The sequence below is a fragment of the Ciconia boyciana genome, chromosome 10, assembly GCF_034638445.1.
Source record: "Ciconia boyciana chromosome 10, ASM3463844v1, whole genome shotgun sequence".
Taxonomy (NCBI): domain Eukaryota; kingdom Metazoa; phylum Chordata; class Aves; order Ciconiiformes; family Ciconiidae; genus Ciconia; species Ciconia boyciana.
This window is the reverse complement of record NC_132943.1, coordinates 33,346,041-33,369,956: the sequence shown is the minus strand read 5'-3', so window position 1 is coordinate 33,369,956 and position 23,916 is coordinate 33,346,041. Positions and strand designations below refer to the sequence as shown.

Here is a 23,916-nt window from a genome sequence, read left to right as displayed (position 1 = left end):
TAATGATGTGGTTGATGGGGCAGAGCATACCCTCAGCAAGGCTGCAGATGACACAAAACTGGGAGGAGTGGCTGATACACCCGAAGGTCATGCTGCCATCCATAGGGATCTCTGGAAACAGGAACCTCATGAAGTTCAACAAGAAGTGCAAAGCTCTGCAGCTGTAGAGGAACAATCCCATACACTGATATATGCTGGGGCCACACAACTGGAAAACACCATTGCAGAAAAGGACCTGGGGTCCTGGTGGACACCAAGTTGGGCATGAGCCAGCAGCATGCCCTTGCCACGAAGAAGGCTAATGGTATCATGGGCTGCATTAGGCAAGGTAGCACCAGCAGGTTGATGGAGGTGGTCCTTCCCTTCTACTAAGCACAGGAGTACTGTGTCCAGTTCTGGGCTTCTCATGTACATGAGACACAGACATACCTGAGAGTCCACCAAAGGCCACAAAGATGATTAAGGGACTGGAGCATCTCTCCTATGAGGAAAGGCTGAGGTAGCTGGCACTGTTCAGCCTAGAGAAGAAAAGGCTCGGGGGAATCTTACCAACCTATATAAATATCTAAAGGGAGGGTGCAAAGAAGATGGAGCCAGGCTCTTGTCAGTGCTGCCCAGTGACAGGACAAGAGGGAATGGGCACAAATGAAACACAGGAGGTTCTGACTGAACATAAAGAATTTTTTTTTTTTTTTAATTTTTTTTTTTACTGTGAGGATGACTGAGCACTGGAACAGCTTGCCCAGAGAGGTGGAGCCTCCTTCCTTGGAGATACTCAAAAGCCATCTTGTCATGGTCCTGGACAACCAGGTCTAGGTGGCCCTGCTTGAGCAGGGGGGTTGGACAACATGACCTCCAGAGGTCCCTTCCAACCTCAACCATTCTCTGATTCTGTGAAGAAATGAAAACACTTAAGTTTTGAAAAAAGGGAAAGTTTATTTTTTTTAATATAAAAAGGTAATGAACTGCATAGAAATAGGACTTCAGTCATCTTAAAATGTTACTCATCACTCATTTACACTTTGTAATTCCCAGTAATATGGCAGGAAGCAAGATGGGCTAACAATTGTCTACAATGTATGTATTTACATTCAACTGAAGTTATGCATACACAATAATATTTTCAAATAAATCAAACGCACTGATCCAAAAAAATCTGATTCAAGGTATATTTTAAGTTTATGTTAAGTACAAATAAAGTCTTCAAAACTTAAGTTCCTTGGATAAGACCAATTTTCATTTATTTAAATTTAAAGATAAGTTAGCTCCAAAAGTAGTAAGAAATGTAAACATCAGATACCACGGTAAAAATCTTAAGGAACAACAACTTTGTCATAAAGTGCTGGCATATGCTTTCAGCTTTATTTTCCAGATGTTAAAAACAATACTAATGTACAAAGATGTTCACAAGCTTCCCAGTTGCAATTTAGGTTCAGTAATATTTTTGCAGAATTTTAAAATTTAACAATTTTATAAACATTCTTTTCTCCTTTTATCTGTTACAGCTTCTTGACATTTTCTTCTTTATCTTAAGTGAACTTTAACTTCTGAGTATGTATAAAATAGTTTGTATTTTTAATTTACCCAGATCAAATTAGACTCCATGCTGGTAGGAAAAAAAAAAAAAAAGGTTAGATAAGACTCTAACTGGGAAAACCCAAGGACTTTGAAAAGTAAAAGGTATAAGGTACCTGAACACAATCCAACAACTGCCTCCAGCAAAGCCATTTTATAATTATATATATTATCAGTATCACTGAAAAAAGTTACATGAGAATTAATACATAGAGGAGACTCAGTGTGGTTCATTTATACCTTGGCATCTGAGCTTCATCCATGCTGAATATATCCATTACTTCATTTCACATGAGATTAAGTCTTGGAAAACTTTTACTTCTTCTGACAAACATAAGCTGAAAGATAATCTTACATGCCTTACACCTCAGTCAACTTCTCACTTGTTGACATGAGTGTCACCCAAAATAGAGACAACAGTCCTGAATTCCCCCATGCATTATGGTGATACCTTATACTGAAATCTGTTTGTAAAAAAACCCTGTTCCTTCCTTGTGCCAAGAAGGATAAAATACAACCTTTTACCACTCATTATGTTCACCCCTCAATCATATGTTGTTCCAAAACCTCAATCTGCCTAACTAGTCAGTTGACAAGTCCACAGACACACTTGAAAAATATTATCAGATTGTGATATTTTACTGTACAAAACAAACCAAATCAAAGACAATTAAGTTTAAGCTCTGAGGAGTGGAAAATCCCAAAAGTATTTTAAAGTGCCATTTACTTTCAAAATATTTATAAGAGTTTTAATACATTCCCTACACGAAAAGACTTCCAGCCTCAGTGTTACGATTAGGATTTTATCTTGTCAGTATTAGTTTCAGGCTGTTAAGGCATGATTGGTATTTGCTCTAAGTCAAAACTTGGCATACACATTATTTCCTCAGAGCCCAGAAAGAGGAACTGGAAGGGATATAACTTAAAAAAAACCAAACAAACAACAAACCCACTAAACAAACCAAATTTAAAGGCTTAGAACAATTATTAGGTAGTTTGTCTTTAAATACTAACACACTGCAGTCCATTTCTCAGAGCGGGCATGAAGCTAAGTTATTATGGATAACAATAATTGACAGAAAGATGCACTGCACTTCTAAATTAGATAGGCATAATGAAAAGCTTTTAATTGCAGCTTCACTGGCAAAAACGGTTATTTTCAGTTTATTCAGTTATTACTTTAAAGAGGCTTTCTGTTTTGGGGTTTTTTGGTGTGGGTTTTTTTGTTTTTGTTTTAAGATGAGGAATAGGTCAATATAGGTAGACGATACTATTTCAGAGGTTTTATGAAAGCAAACTAACAAATGTATCAAATATTCACATCAGCATGGGACCCTCATCCTCTTCAAATATAACTTACTGATAAGAAGCAAAGGACCACTATCGCAAGGACTGACAATCTACCCGTTTTCCATTCAACCATTCCAGAGATCCAACACAGGAGAAACATATGGAGTATGCATTATAATCCCTAAGTGGACCAGATCTATAAGGCAGAAACATTTCCTTAACTACTAATGATCCTAGGGAGAAAGCAGTTTTCCAAGTGGCCCCAACAGATGTATCATATTCCCAAAACATACCAACTTTAGCTTCCATTTAAAGAGATAAGAATGGTCACAAATAAACCCAGTAAGACAGCTGGATTCAGTTTCCCTGCTTAGACCAATTTCTTATTAGGGCTAGTCATAAAAGCATGCATGTATTCAACCACTGCTTGGCAAAGCTTGAGTTTACACAAACTCATTTTCAGGTTTTAGTTTGTTCACTCTGGCATCATTTTTGGACTAAAACTTGAAAAGTGCAAAAATATTTAATTATATCTTCTTAAAAAAATAATTCATTTTATTGGTGCAACAACCCCAATTTCTCAGGAGTTAAATCCATTGCCAGCAACGGATAGAAAAAGAAGCACCAGCATAGAAGAATCAAAGTGCATTTCCAGTATGCCAATGCGGCATGAATTGGCAAGCCATAATCTTATATTCGCCACTGGAACAGATTATGCTAAATTCATTTTATAAAAGTCTATATTACACATTAACATACGAAATCTGTCATAAAGTCTTGGGGATACTGCAATGAATCATCAAAACGGAAACGTTTGGAGACTGTACTGCTGTCCTCTGGAATGTTTTCTTTGTCTTCCTTGTTGCTACAGGTACCATTACAAGTGGATTTTATATTCCGCTCTTCCGAGCATTTTGTTGTGTGTCCTGGCATCAGAGAAGAGCAACAAGTGTCTTCAGGGCTACATAAGAGTATGAACTCCCCTTGCTGCAACCACAAATGAGAAAGACAGGCCTCTGCTGTGGGTCTTTCCCTTTGAAAGAGAAAACAGTAAAGTTGCTTAAGTTAATTTCAGAAATACTAAAAATGTAATTAAAATAGCTCTGACACATGCTAAGAAATCTTAAGCAGAAGTGACGCTAAAGAGTTAATATTGCTGTTTTTCCACCATTACCACTGCTGCTAAAAAATACATTAGACCCTATTCTAGTTAAGGCTTAAGTATTGGCAACACGCATCTAAATTTTACTTGACAGTTTCCCCTACTGCTGAGGGTGAGAACTGGTAAGTTTTTCATCAGAACAAAGAACAGGTATTTCTCAGCCAGTATTCATAGTCCCTTGGAATGTTTTCAACATTGTATATATATCTATATGTGCACGTGCTTATTCTTTTGAAGTCCTATGTTTTATACAGACCATTGTAAATAGGGAGGCTAATGAATATTGTGTCATTAGATTTTCAAGGAGGGCCAAATAACAAGATGTCATCAATTCTGTCTGGCATTTTGCAGTCTTTTACCATTGCAATTCATCATAAACTGGCGTAAAACCTTCCAACATGTAGTTACTACCACACAAAATACAGACTTACAAAATTGTTCCTTTGGATAACCTAGTATGGTGCTACTACAGTTTTCATCGTGTTCTGCATTGTTAAGTTCCACAGAACTTGCTGGAAATGCAATAGAACCCACTACTTGTCCTTAATTCTACTAGAACGTGAATATTTTCTGGTCAGAGAACTGCAACTTTACAGAGTTGACTATCTGAGAACAGATTTTTCCTCTTAAGATTCCAGAAGTTATAGTCATTAAGAATTGGAATGGGGGTGGAAAAAAAAAAAAGGTTATTGAGGATATAATGAAGACTCTGGGATGCCCAGAAGCAAGAAAGCAAGTAGAGTAGTAACTGTGACAGAACATCAAACATCCCACAGGTCCACACTAACATTTATCAAAGCAGGCTATTCATAATTGCTTCCCTCATGATACTGTGGTTTTTGCGAGTTATTCCAGATATTGACAAACCCTCTATGTGAGATGCCAAAATAGAAAGGACTGTTCATCCTTGATGCTGTCCAGACATGCGTGTATATGGAGTCGTCATTTTGTCAGAGTAGCCACTTCATGGATATCATCTCCCATCGTCCTTTCCTATCAAAGAACCTCTTTCGCCACCAAACAACAGCATCACTCCTGCTTGCTGCAGGCTCTCTGAAGAAGACTGGGACTACTGTCTCACCACAAATGACAATACGTAGCATTATAATTGATAATACCTGACCATACCTAGTAGAACATGACTAACTGACTTTACTAAATATTATTACCCCATATACACCTTTTAGGGTGTTTTTGTTTGGGTTTTTGTGTTTGTTTTTTACTGCATTTGCTGGTGCAACAGTTAAAATATCCAGATTTAACACTATACAGCAAGCGCAGACAGCTGATGTCTATAACTCTCCCCCTCTCAAAGACTATCTTCTCAAAGTTCAGCTACTTTGAAAGGCCTTGCTTAGAGTCTGGATGCCCAAAGAATGCAAAGTTATGAAAATGTGCCTTACAAACAAAAAGAAGTTTGTACTTTTGATTGAGAACTTTTTTTTTAAAAGACTGAACATGGCAAAACACTATATATTTCTGAAGAGTATATGCTCAGTCACAAGACTGCCAAGTTTTTATATAAAATTATTAAAGTAGAAAGATAAGTTAGAGATAAGACAGGAAGCAAGGAAGCACTGCATCAAAAAGATTGCATTTTGTCTGCCCAATTGTGCAATAAAAGGTTAAATTATAGACAAGAATGTGACCTTTCTAGAATATATTTCATCAGATTTGTTAATAATCTGTCCTCTGAATGAAAATATAAAGAAACTAAAAATACAAAACACAAAACTCAAAGCACAAGCCTGACTACAATAATAGCCAGACGGTGAACCAAAGATCCTTTTCATACATTACGGAAAAGCAGAAATCTACACTTTTAAATATCCAGCTGATAATACCAATGCATTGTGAAATGTCTGACGGATCATATTAGTAGTATTAAGCTCCCAAATTAACATTCACTTTTTCTAGGTGCTCCACAAACACAAAAGATAAGATTTTTGTCTGGAGGAGTTTGTTACTTACTCTGGATTTTTTATAAGAAGTTTTTGAATGAAGTCTTTGGCAGGCTGTGAAACTGATGAAAATGTTTCTTCTGAATAATCCACGTTCACTTGAGATATATTAAGGTAAGTTTCTTGATTATCAGCTCCCACAAATGGAGATTCTTGTGTCAGCAGCATGTATGAAATTACACCTATGTTCCTGAGATAAGAACACAATGTATAATCCTACTAGGATAGCTAAACAATATACCTCCCATATTTATTATGCTGCAGATCAAACTTCCTGATGTATGCCACACTCAAAGAATTAGAAATATCATGTGACATCTCACTTATGTGATTCAAGCATGTATGCACATACACACACAATAAAAGCTATGTATATATCCCAATGAAGGGATTTTTGAAAATTGCTTACTTTCGATATACCATTTTCTTCCCACTGAGATTGTTAGGAAAAGGAAATATATCACTTTTACACAGCCCATTCTTGGACATATGGCAATTCTGGATAACAGAATTGCAAAAAGATAGACTTTCTAATTTGCATGCAAAAGAAGCCCATCTTTCATTACAATTCTGGATGAAGTATCAAATGAGATTTAGTCAACCTTTCTGTACAATTGACATTTGTGTTACAGTATCCTCTTGCTGAGATGTTTTTCCCTAAGAACATGAACATGAGTACCACACATGTGATTTACTATAAGCCTTAGATGGTTTCTTGACACCTAATAAAAATGGTTTTGTGATCTGATAGATCAAACCTTAGTACTAATTACAGTGTGGAAACATGCAGCTGCTGTGTTTGTCATTCTGAGTAGAGCACCAATAGTTTGTTTTTATGTCTTCCCACAAAAGCAGGCAAATAATAAGTGGTTAAAAAACATTCACGAACAGATTTAATTACTATTACAAGTTGAGAATTTCAAAGGAGTAATTAGATCATAGCAACTTTTAAAACTGAATTTTAATTATTCAGATGCTTAAGAGCAGCATATCAATATTTTATGTTTTTAAGGAAACATCCCAAAGCTAGCCTTTTCACTAACATAGCTCATGAAATTAATAGACTACAAAGGTAAACTAAGCCACAATTTTATTAAGTATAAGGTACTTGTCTCATTTTTAATGACTCATTCTGCAGGTATTGCTCTAAAGATAAGTAGAAAGTTCAAATACTTCTTACCATTTGTATAATAAAAGTATTTAATGATACAAAAGTGGAGAGGGAGGAGTGTCCAAGAGTAGTTAATACCTGAAGCATGTCATCCAAGAGTAACTAAAGTATGCTATCCAATTATTGTTATTGTTCCCTTAGAACAAATACCTATACTCTGCATGCTCAGAAGCCACCTGCATTCCCTACTAGGTGTACACCAGACCCGAATACAGTAATTCCTGTAAGCCCCAAATTATATCCTGAGGGCTCCTTCCCCTCCCAACTCTCCCTCTTTTGGTCAGCACACCAACAGAAGGGTATTCTTGGAAGCCAGTAAAACTGCATCAGAGTCTGGATCTGGCCCCTAGATTGTTAAGTGGTCACGCCTACCTCAATAAAGTTAATTAACATATACAACCTACCACATATCTGTAGCTGTGGTAATAGGATCATAGTTCAAGATTTCTGGAGCTAGAGAAAGAGATGGGGAGAAGAAAAACACTTTAATAGATATATTATTCAAGTGGCTTTGAATCATACACTAAATTTCTGGCAGTTTTTTGCCAACCATTATTATGAGACTAAACATGCAGTTTCAATAATCAAAATTATTATTTTCAAGCCACAAGAGTGGAAAAAAGTTATTTCTGTTTGATTAGACACACCAATGCTTAACTGGTTCACAGTAAAATGGCACTATATGGCCTAAAGTCTATTCTATCCAAGTCCCAAGATATTTTCTAAACAGATGCATACACATAAAAGATTCTTCTAAGAGGTTTTCAAGTATATAGCTTTTTAAGGGGAATGCATAAAGCCTTTGGCATGTTAACACTGCAAAGCCAGATGACCAAGCCAATTTTGGGATCAGTGGCTGTTAGCATATGCTAGATAGCAAGTTATTCACTACAGATTGAAGTGGTCTTAAAATTGAGTGTAGTTAGATCATTAAGGAAACCTGCCCCTCAGAGAGGGCCAAGTGTTAATGGCAATCTTTCCCTTTCTGAGGAAAATTTTAATCTCATTAAATCATCATACTAAACAGCATTCCTAATTCAAAGAACATTTCTTTGTGCATGCTAATGTTGTATTTCAACTCTAATCAAAAGAATTTAACAGCCAAAATTTCTTGTTGATTTAACAGTCTGCATCATAGCAAATGCTATAGCATAAAATTAGAGGTGCACTTATTGATATAATTTGGGATTTTTTTGTGCAAATATTTGCTGACTACTCTAAAAAAAGAACAGCTCAAAACATGTTGCCTTGTCCTGTCGTTCTTTCTGCAGTAATGACTAAGAAGTTGATAAGCACATTACATGAACTGTTTCTGTTTTCTCAAAACCACACATCAGAAATTGTGAAGCAAGTCTTCCATACCTAGATACTCTGTTGTTCCCATGATCTGCCGCAGTTCACTAGAATTCTCAAGCTTCCGAGACATACCAAAATCTACAATTTTTACATCACCGAGAGGATTGATGCTGCTCAGCAAAATATTTTGAGGCTAGAATAGAAAAGATTTAATTCTCAATTAATAAAATACAAGCTGCAAAAAACCCCAATGTACTAAATGACATTTCAGCTTCTATTATGCAATACTTATTGCTACATTTTATTTTAAAAAATTATTTCATCTAATACACTGCTTTTTCCCCTCATCTTTGTTATGTATTTAACAAATTACTTTGATTATCATAATATTAAATTGAAGATAAAGTACTAAAATAAAAAGTCTGCTGCAGCCTCACCTTTAAATCAAGATGAACAATATTGTTTTCATGCAAGCAGCAAAGTCCTTCAAGTATTTGTCTTATAAGTCTTATAATATCCCTTTCACCAATTCTGTCATCCAGATCTGGGACACACAAGTCAAATATTTCTCCTCCAGCAGCACTGAAACACATTCAAGAACACTTAAGTATTAAGTTTGAATTTTCAAGCTTAAGTGAGGAAAAAAATCTTATATATAGTACCTACTTATATAATATATATTCATTTATAATATTCATATTCTCAGAGAGGCTGGGAATATTGTTATTTTTTTCTTTTTTTTTTTTTTTCCCATTTACACACACTTATGCCAAGACACATCATATAAGCACTTAGGAAAGGAAAAAAAAAATCTGATGATGCTTTTTCTTTCCTCATAGCCAGCAACAGCAGTTGACACAGTAAAACAGAACTTTGTGGCTGAAATCCTCATAACACTTTGGTACCGTCAAGCATGCTTTCCTGTAAGCAAGTGTGAAGATGCCTTCAGGAAGATGAGTTCTGTCATCATTCCCTAACAGAAGCAGGCTTTCTCTTCAAGTCAAATCTAAAATTTCTTCTATTAGACCAGTTCCATAAATAATTCAAAGCAAGAAAGCCCGGAAGTATTCCTATTCTCTGAATTCAGAAGTAAAAATAATCATTTTTTATATGATGTGGCTGTGGTGTAAATATAAGAACTACAATGCAATGAACGGCTAGATTTGCTGAAGACTATTTCTGGAGTGGGAGGAAACTGCATACTTGCCACCCTAGGTCCTGCCATTCTGATAGAAGACTAAAAATCAGGTATTTCTACCACAGAGGTACCAAGAAGAAAATCTAGCATGCTAGATTTGATACAGCTACCTACTAGATTTGATACAGCTACCTAGATGATACAGCTACCTACTCAGTTAGTAAGCAGTATCTTCCAGAACTCTAGTAGACACAAAATACTCCAAAATACAAGGACTCAGCTCTGTCACTTTGAAATCTACCATTTCCACACTAACAACAAAGATGAGACTGACAAGCTTCATGTTTTCACACAGCATCTCAAATATGTCTTCCTCAGAAAAAGGCTGTTGTTTACTTACAGAAAACCCTACTATTAGTACAGCATAAAGGAAGCATGGAAATAACCATGTTACATGTGGTTTATTAGTTATACTTCTACATTTTGCCGCAGTGTCAGCTGTTTCCTTTCATATTGGGTTTGAAATCATTATTCAGCCTGCTCTAACTGCCTGAAGTTTCTGTCTCTCTTAAGGATAAAGGGCTACCTCAAAACTACAGATCAGTAAGCCTGAATTTCATCATTAGCAAAATGATAGAGTCTATAAAGAAAAAAGTTAGATAACGGACAACATAGCTCCAGCAGGTTAGTGACTGTGTTCATCTATGTGAGATATCAGTAATGCTTCCCCTACTTGCCTTTATGACAAAATGTAGACGAGGAGAAGAGCAGTGGATGTCATTTACTTCAACTTTAGCAAGGTTTTCAACAATGTCTCCCATGGTATTCTTGTATCCAAGTTACTACATTATGGTCTGGATGGGTGGACAACCAGATGAGTAAAGAGCTGAACAGCTCCGCTGAAAAGGATTTGGGAGTCCTCACAGACAGCGAGCATCCATTTCTCTCCTTTATTTAGAAAATGCATGCTTCCTCAAACTGGTTCTTACGACTACATCTTCCAAAGAACCCCACCAATACAATCCAACAACAGCAAGGACCACATGTAGGAGGAAAAATACGGCTAAATGGGAAATGCTTATGAACTATTTTATGAGTAAAAGACTCATTTCTTGCAATTCTTTTAAAGTACTGCTTCAGAGTTCTGATAATGAGAAACAAACAAAAAAATCTGTGTATTCTGCTACAGAAGGGCATAATTTAGAAGCGTACTCAGCCCTCTGCTTAACCCAAAAGAACTAGGAACACTTACTGCAAGACTTCTGAACACTACTACAAAGTAGACCATTAACACCAATGTAGCGTAAGGAAGTTGTTTCATTACAGGGCTTTAATAAGCAAGACAGAGTTAGCTGAGCTGAAACAGAAACAGGGAAACCAGTATGGCTTTTATGTGAACTTACACTTGTTCTTGATAAGAAGTTCAAAACTTGTAATCTGGACTTTGTCTTTACTTCTACATTATTTATTCTTTCAGTCTTCTCAGAACAACAAATAATATGCTAGGGATCATCTAGTTCCAGGAAAAAGTGGTTTTTATGCTTATCTAGCTACGTTCTTTAGAAAATTTGAAGGAATTTATCATGGTGTGTGCAGACCACCATTAACAGGTCTTCAAATACTTTGTACATGAAACTTAAATCCTACCTAGAGAGAGACTTTCTGAATTAATTTCACAAACTGCATTTTTGTTCCTTACATTCCAAACAAACATTTACACATAGAGCAAATATGACAGATAATTCAAATTAGATTCCCAAATTAAACTTGTTTTCAGAGCTTATGAGAAGCCACAAGGGCATCTAAAAAGAATTTTGGAGGAAACAGCTCCAAAAGCCAAACACTTTTAAAACAACAAAACCACTACATTTAGAAGCTCAGAACCCGCAAATGAATTGCAAGTTTTCAGTCACCAAAAAATGTCAAGCAGTGGCTGAAGTTCATAGAACATGGACATGCTCAGCTTCTCTGAAATCTGTGTACTTGGTATCAGTGGCTACTTTTTTTTTTTTTGGTATGATTTAAGGTGCATCAAAGCACTATGCACTTTCTATGGGATTCAAGGACATTCTCTCCAGTCAGCTTGCATGAAAGATTCTTTAAGAAAAAAAAAAAAATTTACACCCTAGAGTTTGTATCAGGTTTTATATGAGGTTAGCCTGATCTGAAAATTGTTCAAAGCTTTTTTTACAAAAATCCAACTAGCAGAAGAAATAATCTGCTCAAATTAAACAGGCGAGTTTTAATCAAAATTATCCTCCTGAGATAGTATTTAAAGGCACAACAAATATTTCAATTTGAAATTGAATGATATTGTCTATGAAACTGAGTTATGCAGTGAGAAGAAAGAATCACCTCTTTTTATTTTTTGATAGCTTTTTGTCAAAAAAAATCTTTCAGTCCATTTTTTAAAAATTTGGAGTGCAGAACTACTATAGGTTTTGGTGTATTTTGTTTTATGCCTTATTCCATATTATTTGACATAGCAACACACATGTACAAACCAAAGATTCAAATTAACCGCAATTGATTCAACTCTTGCATTTACATGAAAATAAATCATACCAAAAAAGTCCCCAAGTGCTTATGGAGTATATCATAATGAAATATTAGCATAACATATATAGCGTACTGTTGTAATTCTTCTGGGTGTTCAGGCAACTCATGCAAAAAATGAGTATATTGACAGAAATTTAACTACAAACGTGGAATATCTGATGAAAGCATACTTACTATTCCAACACTAAGATGATTTCATTTGCTGTTTCATAGACTTCATGGAGATTAACTATGCGAGGATTAGATTTCATTAATTCAAGGACGGCAATTTCATGAAGAATCTCTGCTTTGCAGTCTTGACCTCTTCTTCTTTTCTTTAAAAATTTAGCTGCATACTCTTGGCCTGTGGATCTAGCTATACATTTTCTAACTACAGCACATCTTCCTCTACAAAATAAAAGGGAAAACATTAAGAGCTAAGACATAAAAAGTATGTAAATTGCCATTAGAAATAAAAAGGCATGGCAAATACTTGGAAGCTAAAAAAAATAATAATGACAGGGGAATGCCATATTTGGCCTGTTCTTACACTATTCCCTGAACATTCACTTCCAGCCACTGTAGGAGAAAGGATACCAAGCTAGATGAAGCTTTGGTGACACCCAGTACAATTCCCTTTATACAGACTAGCTAAGCATTAAATGAGAGTATCAGGTTACATGGACGTTCTAACTGTAGAATCATAGAATAACTCCGGTTGGAAGCGACTTTTGGAGGTCTCTAGTAAAACCTCCTGCTTAAAGCAGGGCCAGCTATGAGATCCTACCAGACTGCTCAGGGCTTTGTTCAGGTAGGCAGTATTATGTTAAAAAAAAAAAAATCAACCACATTATTTCACCTATAGGATACAATAATAAACAGAGAAAACCCCTGTGAAATGTAGAGAATGAACACAGAAAATAAAGCATATTTGTATGCTGAGGTGGGTGGAAAGGTCTTCAGTGCAGAAAATTTTAGAGTTATAAAGAACATTTCCCTCCACAAATCATGTAGTACTGCTAAAAAAAAAACCCCAGGTATCTGCAAAATGTTTAAAAACATCTTAACAGAAAGACACCCGCTACTTAGCATTCTCCTTCTCAATTACAGTTAGACAAAGTGTGCTGCTTTATTTCCTAGCCAACTGTTTAGGTATGGAAACAAAAATGTATTTTGGCAAAGAAATGTTTTTAAAAGAAAACCACATACTGTAGTTAAAACACCAAGCTGACCTTTTAAAAAATTAGGGGAAAAAATGCAGTTTTTCAAGCCAAGTTATAAACTCCTGAAAAAACAAAGTTTTATAATCAGAAGTTTTGCATTCCCAGAAATGCCTAGTTGCATACTTGCAAAGTGTCTTCAAATGATACAAGAAACATTATTTAAAAAAAACCCAAACAATAACTTGAAGGGCTAAAATAAATTGTGTAAAGTTCTAAAAACAGTTATAAAACTGTGTACAAACAACGAGATCTACACTTAAAAGCAACGCCTTTCCACGCATGTTTTTTGTTACCACAGTTTTCTGACCTGCGCTTTTTCAACAAAATTAGCTTCTTTAGTAGAAAAGACTATACTGCCCTGCAGGTTTTGCCTTTCTTCTGGTGCAAAAAAGCCAGTGCCTAAAAGGAACATCTCTTAAAAAAAGGCATGTCTGAGGCTTTTTTGAAAAAATCTAGACTTCAGTATTTAATCAAAAAAAGGTATGAGCATCTCATGAAAAATCAGACTTCCGTTTGCAAATAACCATGTTAAATACAGTTTGTACAAATCTGACTAAATTATTAGACATGTAAAGTTGACCTTTAATCATACTGCTATCGCTTATTTAGGAATAAATTCAACAAAACAGCTTCTCTGTCATCATTTATTTCAACATCAATTAGTTGTAAGATTTCTTTGTCCCTTTTTTTAAAGCACTACATTTCAAAGGTACAAAACTCAAACCAAAAATTAATTTAAGAGGTAAAAGTTATTTACAGTCTGATACATGCACACTCTTTATTTTAGCAACTATTTGTAAGCCTGAAATGGCCAAGTCCTTTCCCAACTGTTAAACCAGCTTATTATTGCAGAGCATTTGACGTTATTGAGCTGAATTTCATAATATTCCAAAGTTTAAGATACTCCCCCACAGCTTACATTCTCGTTTTAACATCACATCACCCTGTCAGCCTCGTTTTAACATCACATCACCCTGTCAACCACAAGTGTTTCTCTAAAATTAAAAAGGGGAACTGGTTGAGTTTCATGAGAACAGCAAGATCTTCCCCGATAGTTTTTGCACATCTTCCTTCTAGTCACTGTGGGTATAACAGCTCTGAGGGTCAGCAGTATCTCCAGATAGATGATGTAAAAATTTCCACTTGTTTATACTGTATTTGTACTGTGCCAATTATTAAGACAAAATTATTAAGACAAAATTGTTTTAGAGCAGTGGAATTTCCCCAGAAATGCAAAAACGTCAGGTCTGAAGTGCTGCACTGAAGCAAGCAAAGTGGTTCCCACTCCTTGTTGCCTGCAAAACAACTGCTTAACCATCACACTTTACAGCCTAGCTTTACAAGATAAAAACCGATTTCAAGTTGTTTTCATATCCCAAGTTATAAACCACAGAAATTCGACTACTTCAAAAGAAGCCAAGCCATCCACACGCTGGACAAAACTACTTAACCCACTAAACAGAACCTGCCTGTTTCATGAGTCAGTTTCCTAAATACCAAAGGACCTAAAAGATAAGGGTGTGGGAGGAAGAAATGGGACTTGGGAAGCTTAAGCAGAGAAGAACAAAAGAACCATTTACTAAGTAACCTGAAGAGGAAGAAGAAAATTGCAAGTGAAAAGAAAAGCCTATTAAATCTTTTAGAGAAGTTACAAAGAAAGGTGGATTTTACATCACTTACCAAGTGTTGTAAACACTTAAAACATAAAAAAATGCATACACACACTGTTAGGCCAGGAAACATCAAAAATATGTTTGGAAAACATACTACTCTGCTTCTGTTTCTTTGCATTTTGGCACTTATTGTTATGCCCGGTTTCACATGGGCAGAATGCATTAAAGACTGTGTTTTGGAATCCACACAAAATCTATACTTGTTTGCTTTAGACATCATCTCACAGCCATGTATAATCTGAAAATCCAACATTTTAAGAATACTGGAGTTCTAGAGGATGGTGCATATAAACTGCTTCCGTACAGCCTAGAATTCAAAACTAGAGCTGACAAAGGGGTAAGAACACAGAAAAGTTATGGGCTACAAGGTGCACTTTTGTAAAAAGTGCACCAGATAAAGCACATGCTAGGAAAAAAAAAAAAAAACAACAACCAAAACCAAGAGAACAATGAAGGCTAGAGAGCTTACAAAATCACATGTAGAGGAGCATCTTTGCTGACAAAACAAGTTACAGGTGCAAAGGATCACTATGTAGCACAGCAAGGCACAACAACCATAAAACTGACCCATGCCACCTCTGTTCAAGGAGCTTGGAAACATGACCATGGCATTACATTTGCACAGCTTTACACCCAATTCCCTGAATATTTTCAAGGTATGAATTAATCCAATTATTTCAAAAAAGCATTAACTCAGATTCCTGAAACAGTATCATAAATACCAAGGGGGTTTTTTTTCTTTTATTTCCTATTTTACTGTTGCAAACATGAGCAAGGGAAGCAGGCTGCAAAACTACTCTGAAACACCAGGTTGTTAGAAACTTAGACTAAGTGCTTGAGGGTAGGAGGGGGAGAGAAAAAGGTCTTTGTTTTCTGGACTTCAAAAAACTCAACCAAACAACCAGAACAACCAACTCAAAATCCCCATTCTTTGTCTTGCAGTATTACCCTATGTCATCTCTTCTTTAGTTTATGTACCTGGAATGTGATGTGTGACTAGACAGAGGAAATGGAAGAAAAGGAACATAATCCCAGATCTACGTGCCTATAAAAACAGGCTGAATCCCTCTGACATGGAAAAGGCTGGCAACTTATGTCTCACTGTACCTTTTCCTAGTCCCTAGAGAATCTGTTGGATACTGCAAAGAAGGGAGTGGGGAAGGGGAGAGGCATACTTCATTCCCCATCTACCATAGAATTTTGCCAGAAAAGGTCTATCATTGCACAAAGAATTCTCTTACAGCAGAAATTCCTCTTACTAAAATAAAATAAATAGGAATAATCTTACCTTCCTAGCTCTTTCGAGTCAAGCATATAAAAATTGTGGAAATTGTCTGTCTTGATTTGTGTCTGCAGAGATGTGGCTAACAAGCCAGAAAGGCTTTTATTCTCCAACTTTCTCCTCGACATAGTCAGGAACAGGTCTCTCTCTTCTACCAGTCACCTGTTAAAGCAAAATAATTAAGTTTTGGAAATCCCATAATTACAGTGCAAGAAAGTATACAAATATTGGAGTTTAGGTCTATCAGTCTAGAATAGCGTTAAATTTGTTCAGTAGTGACCTGAAAACAACACATTTAATCACTGTAAAAATAAAACCTGAGAGGAATACTAATCAAGACATCCTAAGAAAATTAAATGAAAGACTTTTTTTTTTTTAAATACTTTTAACAGTTGAGATAAGGTTCCTCTCCCCTCCTCCCTGGAACATATCCATAAAATATTAGGGATAAGCTTCAGTTCTAATAAAAATGCTAATAACTACTTAACTATTAATGATATGTGCTTTTTTTTTTTTAGCTTTCTGAAAATAAGGTTTAACTCTTCTTTGGATTCTGGGTAAGTTCCAGCAATTCCCTTAAGTTTACACTTTTAACTGGTACCCCTGGGGGACTTAACCAAAACTCCTTCATGTTTGTTGTCTGCAACACAGCAGGAATAGCTAACCACAGGGAAAAAAAAAAGTCTTTTTCCAGTGGGAAGATTCACATTTCTTATTAAACTCACTCATAGCTCATCTAAGTTTCATTTTAACACTAGATTAATTGTCAGAAAGCAGCATGAATGGACAACATCCTCTTTGCAAGTTCAGATCATTTAGAACGAAATGATGTAGTAATCCTGATTAAATTACCTTAATAAACCAGTAGAACAGCACATTATGAAGATAAACCCACCCACATTATTTCTACTACTGTTAAAAAAAACCAAAACCAAACAGTAAAAATACTGGGTTTTGGCATTCACATTTATAGGCCTGAAGCATCTCTTCAGGTGAAATGCAAAAGCAAAGCAGAAAAAGGTTACTGAAGGATAACAGAAGTCTTAATTGATGATCAGAAGTCTTAATTGATCTTAAAAAATACTACACAGTTTAACAATATCTTCAAAGTAGCATTTGATAAGCATGAAATAACTTCTTAGAAGATTATGAAGGGGTCACAATAGAATCTAACATACAAGTCTTTGAACCACCTTGTTTGTAACAAACACGTATTCGTTTCTCTCCAATTATGTGACAGTCTCTTATCATTAAGAGACTGACTCAGACGTCTGAAATTTTACATGACTCTTAGAGTTACAAGATAACAAGTTACCTTGTTATTGCAGTACTTCAGCACAAAAAGTTTTATTTATATTAGACAATTGACCTAATTGATTAAGAGCTTACTATTATCAAATTTATTATGTAAGCTTTCATTTTATATCATTATTCTTAACGAGTTATTATTAAGGAGAACTTTCGTCTTATGTTGAATTAACTGTTTCTCTAGTAAGAAACCACATCTCTCTTTAGCTTGGCATCATCAAGAATAGAGAAAAACATGTATTCATAGCAGGCAGAAACCCACAAACAGGCACATAATCTATTCAGGAGAATGAGATCCAATTTCAAATCAAATTAGCTATGAAAAAAGGCACAATACATTAACATTTCCAAAATTAAAAGTGATACCTGTGTTGTTACACGTTGCACCAAAATCCCTGAGTAACAGACATCAGAAATATGCATCTCTCAGAAATTTGCAAGCTTCCCATTAAAGAAAAAGCTTCCCACTAAGCTATCTTTAACTGGGCAAAAGTCACTTCATCTAACTGTTTCCAAGAAAACACAAGTCCCTGCTCCGGGCTAGGAAGACGTTCAGCTTCAGCAGACAAGGACCACGGACGAGCAGCACCACGACGCTACGCGACACTGCAGGGCCCACACCTCCCTCGGCGGCGACGGGTGGCAGGCGCCCAGCGCCCTGCGGGGGCCGGCGGAGCGGCGAGCCCCGCGGCGACCTGCGCGGCCGGCACCGTCCCCCTCCGCTCATCGCCAGCCCCGGAAAAGCCGGCTGTCGCCCCACACCTCCTCACCTCAGCCGCGCTTTAGCCTTCCGGCGATGACCTGCCCCACTCCGCAGCCAACGGTTAGATGCACACGAGCGACAGCGAGGCAGAGAAAAGCACTCACGGCCAGCCCAGGCTCCCCTTTCAGAGCGAACGAGGAGGGCCAGCGGCGGATCCGCATCCCACACTCTCGTCCCCTCGCTCCACACCCGGGCCAGCCTTCCCCCCGTGACCGAGCCCCCGTCCGGAGAGGGCTGAAGGACACGAAGCACCCCCTTCGCCTCCGCCCTCCCCTGCTCCCTGTGCTACCGCAACGACAGCCCGCGGGGGCTGCCCGCTCCCGAGTGCGCTGAAACACGGTCGGGGCGGGCCGCCGGCGTCAGGGCGGGACCCGGCCCATAGTATCCGCAGTACGCTCCAACTCTCCTCACAGGCGCCTCCGGGTGCTGCCGCCAGCGCTTCCCCGGGGCGGGGAGACGCGCACCGGCGAGCTCCGACACCGGGTGGGGGAGGCAGTACGACGCTCCCACCACCCACCTAGCGCACCACCGGATCCGCCCGCCCTCATCCGCGGCAGCCGAGGCCGGCAGCTGCAACCCCAGCTCGGGCGCGCTCACCTCTCTCCGCCGGACTCCCAAGAAGCCCCTCGCGGACCAACGGTCGCCGCAACGGCCCGCACGCGCTGCAGGCCGGCCCGCGCACCCGCCAAGCGCCGCGCCCGCACAGTCGGCGTTTGAAAAGCGCAGCCCGGTAGATGTGGCTGCTCCGGCGGCGCCCGCCCGGCCCGCCCACTTCGGCCGCAGGGAGCCAATCCGCGCCCAGCGGGGCGAGCCGTCCGCCCGGCGATTGGTGGGATGCCCTCCGACCGGGGAGCGCCCCCGCCCGGCTGCCCTCGTCCCTCGAAGGCAGCCGGGGTGGGGCGGGGGCGGCGCGGGGCCGCTGCCGGCTGAGGCGGCCGGGAGCGGCAGGTGCCGCTTGCCCGAGCCGCCGCCTGGCCCAGCTGCGTCGTGGGAGCCGAAGGGGCGCCGCCGAGGCGGCCGAGACGCGCTCCTGCCCTTCCTCCTCCTCCCGCGGTGCTGGGAGCCGCGGCCTTGCCCGGCCGCCTCCCCCCCGGCCCGGGGTGCTGGGCCCGGCGGGGCAGGATCGCCCGGTTGTTTGGGAGCCGGTGGGGGACCGGAGCGGGGCCGTGCGCTGCCGGCCCGCCCGCGTCCGTGGCAGCTGCAGGAGAGCCATTTTGTTTCGCTGCCTCGCGGAGCAGAGGGCAAGGAGAGCTGCTGGTTTGGGTGAGATGCACCGATAGTATTTCCTAGTCAAAGGGCTGTGTTTAATCTAAACACCGTAATGAGGCTTATCGGTGTGTATGCTGCATCCAGGAGTACTAGAACAAAGGGGAAAGGTTGAGGCATGGGGGTAGCGCAAGGGCACCTCGGTGCGATGGCATCCAGGCCAGCTGCACGAAGCCTTCCACACGCACCGCTGATGCCGGGGAGGCCGCAGGGAGACATGCGAAGCCTGCAGCGTTTTCTTTCTTTTCTGGTCTCGCATAGCTGGGGATCTGACAAAGAAACCCACAACCACAATAACAAAACTTATGTGCGCTTACCAGCAGTGACTGCACACAGTTACGCTTTTTATGTTACGTTTATGACGTAGCTTGCAAAGTCTTGGGTGACCATATTACTGGCTAGGTCCAGTTAAAAACAGAAATTGGTATACCAGTTCTCACTGACACTTGCATATGCATGTTCAAACGGGAACAGAACTTACTTTTTATTCCTTTTATATAAGTACACATCTCAGACTGTTTGACAATCTCTTTTTCATGCACGTAAGTGGCAACTGGGTCTTTAGAGCCTCTTGCTTTAAGGAGCCCAAAGGAAAAAAAAAGTTAAAAGACTTTAACTTGTGGTTTCAAAGACCCATTTTGAGGATATAAAATAGCCTAAAGCATGCTTTAGAAATAAGTTGAAATTAGAAAGAGTTCTAAAATAGCTGCAATTTGTTTGCCAAATTAATTTCCTCTGTGAAGCAATCCAACCAGCTGCCCTAGAAATTTGCAAACATCCGTTTTATAATAGATTTGCCATAAAGGCAGTAATAGTAGTGTAGCATGAGAGTTTAAGAGTTACAAATTTAAATTTCAGCAGTGCACCATTAGTTACTGGGTAAATTTTGTTTATGCCATGGCACTGCCAGTGAAATGGGTAATCACTGTGTGCATGGCAAGTACAGTACCTAAGTCATGCTGTTACAGCAATGCTTACATTAAGATTAGTTAAAGTAGTATAAATGAAGATGAGATACGCAGTTTGAGAAAACAAAGTATTCTTGAAGACTTTGGAATATGTTATACCATGCAGCTGGCACAGTAAGATATACCTACTAAGAACAAGAGCTGCTTTTCAAGTGTTAACTCCTGCTCGCTTGACCTTCCATCTAGATTTTTAGCATTTTGAGCTGTGAATATTTTTGACAAAAAAAGTCCAAAATCTTTACTCTCTCCCACAGGGTTCCACCATCTCTGCAGAGTTCCAGGCCATGCCCTTTCTTCATTATAACATGATTTCAAGTACATCTGCCAAATAAAAATACAACATGTAGAAAAGATTGGTTTTGTTGAGAAGCATTCCTTGTGCAGAATGAAAGGCAAGCAGCATTCCAAACATACCGAATGATCCACAGGAGTAAAATTAAATGATGACTACAATTAAGATGTTTTAGGTTATTATAGCACGTCGTGCCAAAAAGTAAATGACAGTGCTTATGTTTGTCTTCTTAGCTGCTTGTGTGTCTGTACCGATCCTTTTCAAGGCCAGGATTTGCTCTACTCTCCCTTTAAGTTCTGAAAACCAAATACATACTAAAAATTCTTCATGACATGGGTGTTATTGTAGTCTTGGTTATCTGTTTATATAATGCCATAGAAACTTGTATGGCACTTGGAGAAGGGTATAATTGGCAGGACTCCACCCTGAGGACTTTGGAATTTACTTAGATACACCACCACAGTGAATGACAAACAAAGGGTGGAGCAGGGGGAACGGTAGGCTGAAGGTCACAACAGTACAGGATCATGAACTGTGCTTATTACTAATGCATGCACCTGGTCATTAATTGCTATTTTTCAATTGTCCCAAAGGTGTTAGCTTCATAATTCCCATTCTTAACAATAATTTCTTCTCTCGCTTTCTTTAATTATCTATCCATTACAAAGCTGGCTTTTTACAGTCTTTAGAGGCTTTCATGAAAAGAGCTATTTCTTCTTGGATCAGTTTTCAATTAAGCAAAGCTATGATGTACTGCTCACATTGATCAGAGCCATAGGTGTTTTAGGAAGCTAACCTTGTGGAAAAAGCCCAGTTTGCTCAAGAACTGCTGCTTTCAACTCAAATCTGTCACAGGTTGATGTAATTTGGACTGAATAGATGGCAACCTACCTGTCTCAGCAGATAACTGCATTGCTAGAGTGGGGGACAAGTGGACAACATTAAGAGCTGCATAGATAGAAGCTGAGAATGCCTGAGCCTTCTCCAAATCGTTTGTGGTAACTTCTGTGACAAGACATTGCCAAGCAAGACCCTGATCTGTAGCACCAAAAAAAGCCTCAAAAAACATAAGGGAAATGAGTAATTCCACCAAGCTGTTAAGTCTCTTCGTGGCATCACCATTCCACAGGGCAGTACATGCTTAAGTAATGTGACAACACATGCAAGACGCAGCCTTACCTGAGCATCTTCAGTGTCCTGCAGGTCAAAAGTCATGGGGAAAGATCCACATCTTCTACATGTTGCCTCTACTACTGCAGCCTTCAAGAAGCAAGAGCAAATCTGCCTGCAAAGTGGATGATCGTTGTTGTGCAGAGTACCCACAGCTGTTTGCTTGGCGGAAGAGCATGGAGTTGGCACGCCAGAACACCACACAGAGTAGGCTAGCTGAAAAATGTGCTGATTCAGTACATCTCAGATTATAGCATAAAGCTGCCTGTCTTAGGGGGGATGCTCCTGTACTTACTGACACTGATTGTTGTTTCTCTCACTGTGGGGATAAAATAAGCAAAAAAACCTCAACGTCCCACCGCCCTGTAGAGATTACCCATGTCCCAAACATCTACGAGAGCACTGCTAGCTGAAGCAACCTCTCTGATACCACATACCAACTTAAAACATGAAATACTCAAAGCACAGAATGACGTTTTGCCATAGGTCCCTCAGAATCAGCATGCCATCTCCTGCCGTACCTGCAACAGTCAGTTCTGGAAATGACCCAATCATTGAATACAGATACCCGCCTCATCCAAAAAGAATTATGGTGTTTTTATTTAATACAGGTTGTTTAAAAAAATCTGACTTTTTGTTCATGCCAAAATCTCTGCAAGAATCCCACCACGTTTGCGCATAGGAAGTGAGTAACAAAAGGCAATCCTCAATGCAATGGGCAAACAGTCTCTATTTCACCCAGTCACTGCTTACCAGAATTACCTCGGTGTCACCCGGCACGAGCTTTATACAAACTCCAGTTTTTATACTGAGGGAAAAATGAGCAATTGCTCAATACGTGGCATCAGTTATCAGTGATCTGGGTCATAAGACAGTTGTCTTATGAGTCTAACATCGAGAACTGCGACAGAGAACCGAGTCTGAAAGGGCTTGAGTCTCAAAGTCTCTTCTCTTCCCACAGCAGCTCCCTGTCAATGCTTTAGGTTAGCTTGCATCGCATTTCTGCTAGCAGCAAGATAACGCAAAATTACTTTATAGAAAAAGTTTTATACTAATAGAAATATCACTTCAATATTAGATTCTACAAAGAGTTTATGTAACACAGAGGAGGAGTGACAACCTGCCATTTAAACATTCTAGAGCAAAGGTCTCCTTGGACGGTGGGGAGAACCCTCACGTAAGTGCTGAATAAAGAGCAGTATCTCATACTGGAACTAGTATGATCTGTTACGAAAGTAGGAGGAAATCTTTTGTGGGGGCCACCGACTGTTATTAAAGACAGAAAAATGTATTTTTCCCTGAAGATACTTCCCTGTGAAAACACAGTGCTTTTCTGTGTTACAGCCACTGTTGCTGCCAGATCTGATGCTCCATTCAAAAGCAGAGACTCTTTCGCAAAGCCTGGGCCTTTCCAACGTGTTGACTGTAGTATGTGGTGCTTCGGTCACTTAATTTGTGATAGTCTTTGTTTCATACGTAGTTCTTGTTCAAATTATATTGCATATGGCTGCAGAATCCTTACTTTCCCTGCTTCCAAAATTATGATTTGTAACATGCCAGACTCCATAGGCCACCAGAAGTCACTTACAAAAGGTGATGTAAGAAAGAGTATCTTGTGCTTTCTCTAAAGGTTTTAAAATGCTGCAAAGGACACAGAATGTTCTAGACATAAGAGGTACTCATTTAAGAAATGATGTTACGATATATTCAGAGGCACAATAAGAGAGTTGATTTCCAAAATGGATTTTGTAAGAAGATTTATTTTAATTAAGTGATTTCATGATGAAACATGGTCTTAAACAAAATAGAGATCAGTATGAAAATAAAATTATACACAGAA

General features: G+C 39.0%; 2 protein-coding genes across 3 annotated transcripts; one reads left to right on the top strand and one right to left on the bottom strand.

The window, feature by feature from the left end:
* Nucleotides 1-922: 922 nt before the first annotated feature.
* STK17B (serine/threonine kinase 17b) lies at nucleotides 923-19,132 on the bottom strand. Of its 2 annotated transcripts, none has more exons than XM_072873880.1 (8): nucleotides 18,978-19,132; nucleotides 16,316-16,471; nucleotides 12,327-12,539; nucleotides 8,893-9,037; nucleotides 8,522-8,648; nucleotides 7,564-7,612; nucleotides 5,999-6,178; nucleotides 923-3,898 (listed from the first exon to the last, which is right to left on the bottom strand). In XM_072873880.1, exons 2-8 carry the CDS (start codon nucleotides 16,435-16,437, stop codon nucleotides 3,616-3,618), a joined length of 1,119 nt encoding a protein of 372 aa, XP_072729981.1. In that variant the 5' UTR covers nucleotides 16,438-16,471; nucleotides 18,978-19,132; the 3' UTR covers nucleotides 923-3,615. The 2 variants fall into 2 exon arrangements, with proteins under 2 accessions (XP_072729981.1, XP_072729983.1); XM_072873882.1 differs by lacking the exon at nucleotides 18,978-19,132 and adding an exon at nucleotides 18,388-18,569.
* Nucleotides 18,414-23,636, top strand: LOC140657641 (uncharacterized). Its single transcript, XM_072874972.1, has 3 exons — nucleotides 18,414-18,704; nucleotides 18,763-19,643; nucleotides 20,869-23,636. Exons 1-3 carry the CDS (start codon nucleotides 18,414-18,416, stop codon nucleotides 20,921-20,923), a joined length of 1,227 nt encoding a protein of 408 aa, XP_072731073.1. The 3' UTR covers nucleotides 20,924-23,636.
* The last annotated feature ends 280 nt before the right edge of the window (nucleotides 23,637-23,916 follow it).